The sequence below is a fragment of the Anoplolepis gracilipes genome, chromosome 16, assembly GCF_047496725.1.
Source record: "Anoplolepis gracilipes chromosome 16, ASM4749672v1, whole genome shotgun sequence".
In the NCBI taxonomy this organism is placed as follows: domain Eukaryota; kingdom Metazoa; phylum Arthropoda; class Insecta; order Hymenoptera; family Formicidae; genus Anoplolepis; species Anoplolepis gracilipes.
The window spans coordinates 6,048,898-6,061,896 of NC_132985.1; the positions used below are offsets into that span (position 1 = coordinate 6,048,898).

A 12,999-nucleotide genomic window follows, 5' to 3' on the forward strand; every position below is an offset into this window, starting at 1 on the left:
GCAAAATAGGACATTCCAAATATATCTTTCTTCTAAGCTATAAAGTACTGTTCGCTATATGTATGTGTTTATTTTATAATATAATTTTATAATATAATCTTATTCACAATTATTTATAATATAAATTATTCACTTTTTTATAATGATCTAATTAACCAAAAATATGCTAAATTTTCTTTTTAGACTTATTAGATTAGTAAATCAAAATAACCTGAGATATGCTTTTAAAAATTATAAAGTATAAATTATATGATACTTTTATAATTATATATATATATATATATATATATATATATATATATATATATATATATATATAATACTCTATTTTATTCTTAACTTAATATTGATTTCCAATCATTCCAATAACTCAGTTGGGAAACATAATTTATTAATGTATTATTGTATTGTGATTATTATATAAAATATGATAATTAAATCACGTATATTGAAATATAAGGTACAACTAAGAAATTAATAGTATGCAAATTTTTAAAACAAATCATTTTTTTATAAGAAAAGGATTTTTTCTATACATATATAATTATAATTAACATATTATAATTTACATGGCAATCAACGCTAATAAACAAGATTGTCTTTATACATTATAACTATACTTATTATAAGATATGTACTATAAAAACAGAAATATCAATTAAAGTTTATAGTAATTCTTGTAATTTAAAGATCACGAAATAATTTAGATAGAGAAAAATATAAATGAAATTAAAATAAAGTCGAAAGATGAATAAATTATTCGGAAACTTAATTGTCCGGAAACAATTCGTCATATGTAAACGCTTCAGTGATCTTGTTGGAAACTTCGGTAAAGAGGTTTGACAAGGCATCTTCTAGTACCGGCTTTATCTCATCCACCAATAAATCGCTATTTGCGTTCAAAACTTCATTGCTCGCTGGTCCTGGTTTAAAAGAAAGAAATCAAATCATATTCGCTATAAATTTCTCAAAATAATATTATATAAGATAGGAATTTAAAAACATACCAAGAATTGGATCGCCATTAAATAAATTGTCCAGATTGATACGGGCTTTATTTATATTGATGTTAAATTTCATTTTTTCAAAGACTACGTACGTCTGATTATTTCTAACGACTTTGTGAGACTTCAAAAAGCAGTCGCTCTCGTAACCCACTGCAAAATATATGATAGAGATATAAACAAAATTTTACAAATTTCTTTTATTAAATCTTTCTTTTCGCAATAATTTTATTTTCTTAATATTTTAACTTTTATTAAATCTTTCTTTTTAATATTTTAATTCGCGAAAAATTTATAGACAAATGCAAGACTTACGAAAGCTTCCAGTAAGACCTCCTTCTCCAACCAATCTGAGCAACAGAATTTGCGCGTTTATCTTGTATTTTCCCCGAAAATCGAGCTTTTGGAAGCTGACTTTAAAGGTAAGTTGTACATTGTTTGGATCGACCTTAAGATCTCGAAGTTTAAACTTGGAGGGTCCAAATACCTAAATTAGTATTTTTAATTAAAAAATATTTTCTATTATTCGACGAATGAAAAAATTATACCTCTGACAATATTGCATTTTTCCAATTTTTTCTTTTATCAAATATACAACTATTTTATAGGTAAATATCAAGAGTTTGGAGCTTTATACCTGTATATTCGTGAGATTAATGTCAAGCCTCGCACCATTGGGGCCTCTGGATAAACGCACATGCTTCAACGTAAGTGGTTCGATTGATGGAACACTTAATTCAGGAATTCCCGTAATCAGTTTTTCTCGCAGCTGATCAATTGAGTTAACCACACAGTTATTTATTTCAGGGTCTTTTCGATTGCATACTTTTATATACGACGCTGTAAAAATGCAAAACATTAATTTGCAAATCTTTTCTTACAGAGATAATTAAGTAGCAATTTAAAATAGTGTAAGTACGCAATTGCAACGACAGATAATCTTATTTTTATTCACAAGTAATTTATAAAGAATATTTATCGAGTATCGCATACATTAATATGAATAGCCTCTATTATCTGTCACATTAATCACATCGTATATGTATTTCAATGATCTCTTAATTACAATCTAGTTTTTAATTCGAGATGATAATGCAATAATAATAATAATTTTATTATATATAATCTATAATGATTAAAAAATATTTTGGAAATCACATATATTATGTTACTCACGTATTGCAGCGAAGGCCACGGTAAATAATGTATAAGTCAAACTAAAACAACAAAGCGACACAATATATAATTCTTAATTATTAATATTAATAAGATAATAAACTTTTTAATGATTAATTATTATTTCTTAAAATAGAACGATTGCTATTTTGATAGTTGGTTTTTTTTTAATATCTACATTAGATTTTAAATTGTTTATTATTTTGTATTATAAAAGAATCTCTAGTGAAATAATCGATCAAAATTTGTCATTGATTGCGCAAGATGTAATATTTTTAATACATTTTCACTTACTTCAAGTTCCTATTTTTGTAATATTATGTTGACAAAAACATCCTATTAAATGTGATTCTATTATTTATTATATAAAATGTCGAACAATTTATATTATTATTTTATTTTGTTTTATTATTTTTTTATTTTTGAGTTATTATTATTTTATTGTTATTATTTTTAACATATTTTGGCAGAGTAAATTTAAATAAAGTCAAACACAAATGTAGCAAGATCGTAATAATTGTAGAGTTATAATATCATTATAGAGTTAAATATTGATATTAAGTCCGCACATTTAGAAAAGAAACAGTACAACGATAGTATAATATTGTAATGATTTAAAGTGTTATTTGTGTAAATTCACGTGGCAGATTGCTAATTAATAAAAGATTAATTTTTTTAAAACAACTATTTTCTATCTAAAAAGATGACGAAGTGATTGAAATATATAAGAAAATACATATCTCAATATTGAAGACCAAGGTCAGAATATGTAAATCTATGCGCGTTTAAATGTTACTTTTTTCTTCTTCATTTTAATGGAAGAAGTATGTAAACATTTCAAGGAAATAATATATATAATCAGTAAAATAAATTAATATTTAGAAAATTACATAGCTGCTTTGCAATTATTTCTTTTAAAAGTATCTCGCAAGAATTTATCTGTTCTTTGTTAACAATTTTAATTTATTTTCTTTTCTCTATCTTTTTATACCGATTTTTAACAGATATCAGAAAAAGAAATAAAAAAAAAAAAGAGGAAAAATACAAGATTGAGAAATACTAATATTGCAGCTAAAAGATGGAAAAAAATCATAAAAATGGAAGATATTTTTTATCTGACTGACAGATTGTATAAAAGAATTGCAAGCATAAATATTTATTCTCTTATTTCTGTGTGTAAAAACAATTTTTAGTAAAAAATATCAGATATTTTTAAACTTAATTACGTAATTTTAAATTAAAAATTTTTTTACATTCTCCAAAAAATCCTGTCTTTCTTGTTTTTTGTTATATATATGTATATATTAATATTGTGTATAAAAAATATCAGATATTTTTATATAAATTTAATTACGTAATTTTAAATTAAAAATTTTTTTACATTTTCTAAAAAATTCTGTCTTTCTTGTTTTTTGTTATATATATGTATATATTAATATTATATTAATTATATATATTATATTATATTATATTATATTACATTAATAATATTACATCATTATTATTATATTTTATATATGTAATATTTTGATTTCACCAAGGTTTTTAATGTTTAAGTATAAAGTTTGCATGATAAGTGAAAGCGTATTCAGGTAATATTCTGTTTCATGTTTGACACATATCAATCATTGTAAACATGTAAGAAAATGCAAAAACTTATTACACGCTTAGCAAAAATATGATTACAGAAACGAAGTAGATGATAACGTTGCGTTTCATTTATACAAACACAATGGATATGAAATGCAGTACTTGAACTTTAATTGAAGGCTATGGCATGAAAAATTACAAATATATATACACATATGCACATGATGCAATCAGATGCATATGATTGATATCGATTATTTATATGGTTATATTAAAATGATAATTTAACAGTTTTGTAATGACTGATTAATGAAAAGTTGCAAAAGAGTATTGTTTGTTTTTTTATTCAAATATGTGTAATTATATAAATAATTTATGACTTACTATCGCGGTAATGTTACGCATACTAAGATTGAATATTGTACGTGTTTTGTTTGATAACTACAAAGAGAAATATTACACTGCTATTAAATTAGTGAATCAAGCACGCACACCAAGATGAATGCCACCCAAATAAAGAGAAAGAGTTCGCTGCTATGTTATTTTTATACCGCGCAATTAATTTTAGACTACTTAAGTATACGATTTTCAAATCTTATCTTGATTTTACTTTTGTAATAAATTAAATTTATTTCGATCGAATGCAGACTGAGACTATTGTTTCTTTATCCTATTAAAAAAATAAAATTAATATTGTGTAATATTATTATTTACTCGGTAACAAAAGTTTGATCATTTTTACATTGAATTCATTTTAAAAAGAGTATGTACAATTACATAAACAATAAGTGTAAAATTACACCATAAATAATAAAATTATTATACATTTATATTATTTATAGTGTAAAGTACACTTATTATGTAATTCTGTATTTGTTTGCAAGCATTTAATGAGATGATTTTTTATAAAAAGTATTTTATTTTTATTATTAATTTATTTTCTGAAATGTTATAATCATACACTGAGAAATAAAATATAGAAATTATTTACCTTTATATTCTGTATATTCGGTCAAAAAAAAAGACTTTTAGCATTCTTCCAAAAATTTAAAAATATCTTTTCTTAAATACATGATTTATTAGAGATTTAATCTGTTTAACGACGGTTAACAATTATAATTGCAAAAATTGAAATTTGAAAGAATCTTTAATTAAATTAATTTAAATAAAATCTCCATCTTTTATCTCTAATGTATTTTTGAAAACAGCAGAATAAGAATTACATTCAAAATTATGCGAATGTGATTGGACTTAAATTGCACCTGGGCGTGTTTATCAAAAAAATGGAATCTCTCTTGGAATCTTAATCTGATATTTTCACACATTTCTACTTCAACATTAAAAATCACGGCTAACTTTCTTAAAATAACGCTTATTTAAAAAATAAAATATGCTTGCAAAAATTTAAATTTTTCGACAGTCATATCGAATATAATAATACTGCACATAATAATAATTGGTAAGACGTATTATATTTTTTATGTAAAATTTTATATTTCACGATTTCAACATTTGAGATTTCACCACTGTCTTGCGGGTCTTCTTTTTTACGACTGATGAAACCGCAAATCGACTTAATTAGAAGGCCGCAGTGAGATAATGAAGATGCATAATAAAACGAATAAGTCACAATTAATTTACCAAATACGAAGGACGAAAGCGTACATAGCGGCTGGCTTGGTCGAGGACGATCCGTGAGGTTCACTGGTGACTCTAACAGAAGCTCGGTTGACAGTGTGACCAGGAAATGATGTGACACTTGCTGTTCTACCAGCAATTCAAGTCCCCCAATCATAAGGACTCGTTAGAGTTACACTCTTACATTCAGTTGATTACCTCGTGCTACTTGTCGACTATTGGTCCACTCCCCAATACCATGACGGTGACGATTGGACCTTATGTTTCTTGATATTCTTGCTTCATGAAAAAAAAGAAAAAAAAAGTCGTCACACCACCGATATCGTTCTTTTCACCCAGCCCGCTCGTCCTCCCCACTTTCCGCTCTACCCCTCGTCCAAGATTTTCGCTTAAGTAGATTCGTGAACCGCGTGCGTGCTTGCCCAAATACCGCTTGGTACCCTTTCATCTCGGGCGGGCTGAAAAGCGAAGGAAACCGGGCAAGGTAAACGCAATACGCATTTCGAAGCATGTTCCGATCAAGTGGTAACGTTTCGTAATTCCGTTGCAACTCAGAGATTGCTCTCAGGTAAAAGTTAGACAAATTTTTTCTCTATTATTAAAGAGCCGCGATTCGAATGTCACTGTTGCTCTTTCTTTGCGATCGATCTTTTCTTCTTGTTGTATATAACGATTGCATTGCATCGTAAGTCATCAAAAGAGTTCTATGTTTGGATTGTTCAACGAGTGGAAAGAATACGCAATATGACATCGAATTCTTAATTTTTTTTTCTACATCATTTCTCTATATTTTCTAGAATTCATAATAATGGAATCAAGTTTCAAAATTCTAAACTTATAAATAATAGTCGAGAATAATGTGTTTAAGTAAATAAAACTTTAAAAATTAAAAAATAAAGAATTTTTTCAATTTAAAACATTAAAATATAAAAAATTTTAAATCATACTTTAATATAGTTGTACGTAGATTACACGTAGATAAAAAAACAATGACAATTGAATAATAAAATTCTCAGATGAATTATGAAAGTTAACAGAAAAGCAAGAGCAATTAAACGCATGCATGCATATAATTACAGAACTGCGTGAGTCCGCATTTTATTCTTTAAAATTTAATTTTGTACTAAAATTTTTGACTTTAATTAATTTCCCCCAAAAAATGAAAAATTAAAATATTTTCATATTTTATTTAATATTTTACGTAATACAGTCACACATTCATCTGTAATGCATTTATGTTAATATAAATCTTGAAATGTTATAATTGTCTATGAAAATTTATGCGAAAATCGATAAAAATATAACATCTACTGTTCAAACCTCGATTGAATAATAATTTTTTCGATCGTTCCATTAAAAATGTTATAGAATAATATGTATGTAATATATTTACATTAATAAAATCATCTTTTTTAGATATTGCAACAATTTATTGCATGCATAGAGAGATAGTATCAGGAACAAACAATGGTTGGGAAATTTAGTCTAATTAAAAATCACAGATAACTTTGAATGTCAAAGAGATAACATCGATAATGTTATATCTGTTTAACATTCACACAAACAAGAGATAATATACAATGTTTTATATTCAAAGAATTGGCCATGATCTTTTAACCAAGGTAAAGATGATCTTATAATTAAGGAACATTATACATTGTAATGGTTCATTGTGCTTCAATGGTCGATAGATACATCAGATTTACGTTTCACATAGCATTCGTTTAAGATTCTCGCCACGAATATACGTGTAATGTATTGTTCGCCATAAAAAGAATATGCCCTTGGACTTTGGCATATAAAAATTATTTCACGTAAAGTCACTCTTACCAATTTTTCGTATCAATTATATATTTCGTATAATTATTTAAATTTTTTCAAAGAATACCAAATTTTTAAAAATATATAAATATCTCAATTATTATATTATCTCTCAAAATTTTTAGATCTTTGTAGAAGTAAAAATTTTTTCAAAAGTGTTTAATAAAGTAGCCTTTTTTATTAATAGCCTATTATAATCTAAAAATCTAGAATATACAAATAAATATAAATGATACATTAATTTTTATAAATAGAAAAAATATTAGCTCTATCTGATTATATCAAATAAATTAATTTTACATAAATATATAATTATATAAAGACACAAAATATTAAGAAAATATTAAAATTAAGAGAAAAATATTATATATTAATATTCCTTTTTTAATTTATATATATATATATATGAGGGCAGAGAATAAAAAAAAATATATATATGTATATATATATAAATTAAAAAAGGAATAATAATATTCTTTGTTTACACAACAGATACTCTTCTCAATTTAACTTGCTAATTTACTAATCTGGTGTAACGATTGCGTTGATAAATGGCGTTAGGATATATGTATAGAAAAACTGGTATCGCACGATTCGTGCAATTTCACTGTTTTCAATAAAATTAGCGAAAGTAGCAGAACGTTGACGATTAGACCGAGAAGCCACGATCCGTAGCAAAACTCAAGTCCACGCTTCGTGCAAGTCACGTGTGCGCCAATCTGGATCTATGACGGTGAGATCTGTGGCAATCTTGAACACTAACTTCCTCACATATATATGCACACATACAAACATACATTTCCTTCCTTTTTCTTGCAAATTTTCTCGTATCATATCTTAATGTTTTAATGTGCATGATATACGCAATTTCTTAATAAATTTAATAGAAAAATATAACTCTCAAACATGTAAAGAAATTTTCTAAATTATATTGCTTCCTTTTATAATTTTTATTTTATTAACAGTATTAATAATATTATTAATAATAATATTTATTGTATTAAAGAATTATAAGTTTAAAAATGTTTCTTTATTAAAAAACTTTCTTATTAATTATAAAAATATTTTTTTGGTTATTAATTTATAAATTAATAATTAATAAATTAGAAGTTAATTTATAAATATTTAATTTAATTTTGAAAAGCTATTTTTTTGAAATGTGTGTTCTTCCGTTGATTTTTCGAAAGAGAAAAAGAGAGTTGAAAAGCAGAGAAAAATACCTTTATTTTTCAAAAATTAAATCTTCGAACTCTACTTTATAGTTATAATTTATTTAACATTTAAATTAGATCTTAAATTAACTCTACGCACTTTTCTTTTTATTATTCTTCAATAAAGAAAATGAAAAGATTAACGTTAAAATATTAATCATAGTTAATGTTAATTTTTTTTTCTTTCTTTGTACAGTTTTAGCAAATATTTTGTTCGGAAAATGAGATGCGCTTACGCCTAGCAAATGAAGTCACGCGGTCACGCATGAGAGAAAAGTCACGTGTTTAAAATCAACGCCGAGGATTACGTAAACTCATTCATCACGTAAATAATAATCCACGATAATGCATTTTGTCTCGAAAATAACGTACTTTCGTGAAGGTGTCGCATCCATTACAATGCCGTCACCTGCCGATGTCACAATACTGTGGAAAGTTTTGGTACACCAGCATCGTTCTCACTGATGCATTATATATTCACGCATACGATTACCATAATGCATGTGTGACAAGACGTAGCAGTGGCCGCCACCGCTGCTGCTGCAGTGAGTTGAATGCTTGTTGTGTAAAAAAAAAAATCACTCGGCACCATTCCTTCCTTCGTCCTTGCTATTTAATTTAGAAGAGGTGCATACGTCACGAGTCGCCGACAGGTTCAAACAGCGAGTCCAGCTATATTATATTTACCAAACTCCATATATACAAAAATATCGAGAATAACACGGTGATGCTAAATTCATACGTACATATATAAATTAAATAGGTGGACGATGCGAATATTACATTCACTGCACAAATGTCGAGAAGGTTACCGCTCTCTTTGTCGGGAATTCTTACGTCAAACTCGTTTTTCCAAATTAATATATGTAAAATATTAATATCGTAAGGATAAAAACAACGCTTGATGCGCTTTTTTAAATGTAATATTAACGAGATTGCGATCTGTCTAAATAAAATTGATGTAATCAGTATCTTGAGAAATTTAGTGTGACAGACACGAGAATTTTCTCGTTTTTTCCATCAATCTTTCGTATTTGCACGTATGTATGTACACACCCATCGATCTTGTCTTTCACGTTGCGTTAGCAGCTACAATAAGACAGCAAACGCGGTAGCGCCTTGACGTTAAATTATAATAACGTGATAAGTGATGTAGGTAGTAGTTTCTTATTAATTTGCAAATTAAATTTATATTTTTTAAATTTAATTTAGTAGTGCTTTTTAATTTGTTATTAATTTATTTTTATTTAATTTAATTTTTTTAATGAATTAATGTGTATTAATTATTTTAATTAGATAAAAAAAGAATACTAAAGTTTATAATAATATAAAGTTTATAATAATATAAATAATATAAATTTGAAAAATATGGCTTTTTTAAAAAAATAATGTCTTTATAATAATATAAAGACATTATTTTTTTTAAAAAGCCATATTTTTCAAATTAGTTATTAATTCACTAATCATTAGTATAAAACATTGTACAAATTTCATTTTATATTCGTCATTTTGTTTATTATCAAGTTTTTTCTTATATCTCTTATCCCTAAGATTTTTTTCTTATATCTCTTTATCCATAAGATTTCTGCATTTAAATTGAACATCATTATGAACTCAGCGTAAGAGCCGTTGTGTTGGACCACTTGTGCAACTTCTTTGCATTTCTCAGTTGAAAATATTCAGCGGTAAAAGCCGCTCTTTATTATTAGCAGACATTGGACGCAACGTGCACGTATTGAAATATTAAAAACGAAATAAAAATAAAAATCATAATACAATTGTACATACATGACCCATAATGATGCAATTATCGAGAGTAATCGTAGATAAGGTGCAATAATCTTTTTCAATATAACACTATATTTTGTATAATACTGACTGTAATAATAATAAATTTTATATAAAAATAAAATAAACAAAAAAACAAAAATTTATATATACACAGAGAGAACAATTTATTTGAACAATTTGTTTGGATTTATTTATTTTATTCAAACAACATTATGCCATATGATACATTATCTTTATTGACTGAAAAAAGTATTATTTCGTTGAATTAAACAATATTATACATGTTATTTTAAAAATCCAATAATCTTATTAGTTTCTTGAAATAAATAGCTTTTTCGACTATTTTAAGCATAAGTTTTATTAAATTTAAAGAAATTTTTCTCTCCGTGTAATTGCAGTAATAAAATCTTAATTAGTGCTGATAATTATTAGAGAGTAAATGGACGAGTAATATATTGATGGTTGGCATTCGGACAATCAAAATATTGTATAATGTTTAAATTTAATATGTACATTTGATATCATACTTCAATGTATTATACTTGATCTAATGTAAGTATATCCTTATATTATAATTTTTTATACTTTTTAATATCTTCTTGAAGAGTATTTAAACAAATAAATAAAACAAGAATTTTAATAATAAAGCAGATTGGATAAAAATATTGAAAGAAATATTCTTTATTTAACTCTGTATGTGCATTAATTCTCATAATATACTCTTGCTGGGATAATATCATGTATATATTATAATATTTGAATTAACAATTAAACGTTTTGCATGATAGTTGCAAAACTGTATCACATACATCGGAAATTACTAGTTATGAAAACTGAAAAAAAAACTGTTGTTTTTATTAATCACTTTACGCACAGAGGAAAACTTCCTTGTATAATCGTGATTAACTCCAGAAATTATATAGTTAAGAAATTCTGCGCATATTAAAACTCGTACATGACAGTGTTTGCTTCTGTGTTACATAATATAAATATAATACAGTGGAGTGTAAAAGTTTTGAGCCAAGTAATTTTAGGAATGTAATTGGATTTTTCAACTAAATATATAATGACATCAAACACTCATTAAAACTAATAAAAGAATTCTTTACCGCTAAAAAAAAAAAAAAAGTTTATGACTGGCAACCGCAGTCGTCGGACTGAACCCTATTGTGGCAAAAACTCAAAGAAAATAAATAAAAAAAATATTCAAATAAGACAGAATTATGGCAAGAATTATTGTAAACTCAATGGCAAAATTTACAAGATCGTATTTCTAATTTATTTAATTGGATATTTTTTTGCGTTATTCATAAAAATACTTGGCGCAACACTTGCACTGTTTATAATAAACGTTGTGAAAAAATAAAGTACTTAAAATTATTAAAAGTTTGTAAAACTTGTATAATTAAAGTGCAGATAAATATTGTTTATAGTTGAATTTAAAAATAATTTTGTTTACATTTTTTAGCGATTATCGTATAATAAATATGTATTAAAAATTGTTAGGCTGAAAACTTTTGCACGCTATTGTACATAATGCACTGTATATAATTTGCACAGATTTCAATGTCTGTATCTTTAAACTTTTTGTAAACTATGATACAGTTACTTCGAAAATGTTTATAAATATACATATATATATATATATATATATATATATATATATATATTTACAGGGTGTCTGGAAAATCGCCCGCAGTACTTCGGGAGGTAATTTGGGACCAGAAAAGAAACAAAAAAAGCTATATAAACATAGGTCCGGATATGAGTCGTTTCCGAGTTATAGTCACTTTTATATTAAAAATATCGTAATTTATTTTTTATAATTGTAATCATAATTTATTTCACAATGCTGTAATAACATAAGTAACTTTATTTCGGACTTTTTTGGCGTAACCCAAGATGCACCATGTAGAGGTATAGTCCAACAATGTAATTTTTTAGTTTTTTATTTTCTTACTCTTACTGTAAACTTTTGACTATTTTGTAATAAACTATTTTAAATGTGTAGTGTGAGTTTATCTTTTAGTTATTTATGTTTCTTTTTTGGTAATTTGAGACCAAAGTTGTGTGTTGGTGTGTGTGTGTTTTGTGTGTATATGTATGTGCGTAATTATTAAATAAATATCTAATATAATAAAAAATACATATATACATACAGAGAATATTACTAGATATTTTATACTATATAATTATTTCATACTATAATAAATATGCTATAATTAACAAAATTTTACAAAAACTATTACTAAAATATCTGGTAATTTATTAAATTTTTACGCAAAACATTGCGAGGAATTAATTTATACACACCAATTAGATGACTCTACTAACAGGAACTAGGTTCACCTTTATATAATCTTGGTCCATACACCAAGGTCAAACTAATATTTCTATCTTTGTTTCCTCTTCGAGCCAAATAACTTCTATCTGAAACATTTTTGTGTAAGATGAATATTTATGAAGATACTTTAAAAGGTAATTTCTAGTAACTCACCCTGTATATAATATCATATGTCTTGACATATATAACTATATATTTGCTTATAATCATAAAAACTGTGTATAAAATATCCTTGATATAAACCTGATTTGCTTCAATATCAGCCAAAGAAGGTAAGATATAAAAACACATCATGCATATATTTATATATGGAAAATTCTGGAAAATTCAGATTTAATCAATTATACACACACATATATATATATATATATATATATATATATATATATATATATCTTAGATAATTATTAAGATCCGTTGTAAA

General features: G+C 25.5%; 1 protein-coding gene across 1 annotated transcript; it reads right to left on the reverse strand.

Moving 5' to 3' along the window:
- Positions 1 to 719: 719 nt before the first annotated feature.
- Positions 720 to 5,554, reverse strand: LOC140674849 (protein takeout). Its single transcript, XM_072908713.1, has 6 exons — positions 5,412 to 5,554; positions 2,181 to 2,221; positions 1,642 to 1,844; positions 1,320 to 1,491; positions 1,008 to 1,157; positions 720 to 923 (listed from the first exon to the last, which is right to left on the reverse strand). Exons 1-6 carry the CDS (start codon positions 5,435 to 5,437, stop codon positions 769 to 771), a joined length of 747 nt encoding a protein of 248 aa, XP_072764814.1. The 5' UTR covers positions 5,438 to 5,554; the 3' UTR covers positions 720 to 768.
- Between the last annotated feature and the right edge of the window lie 7,445 nt (positions 5,555 to 12,999).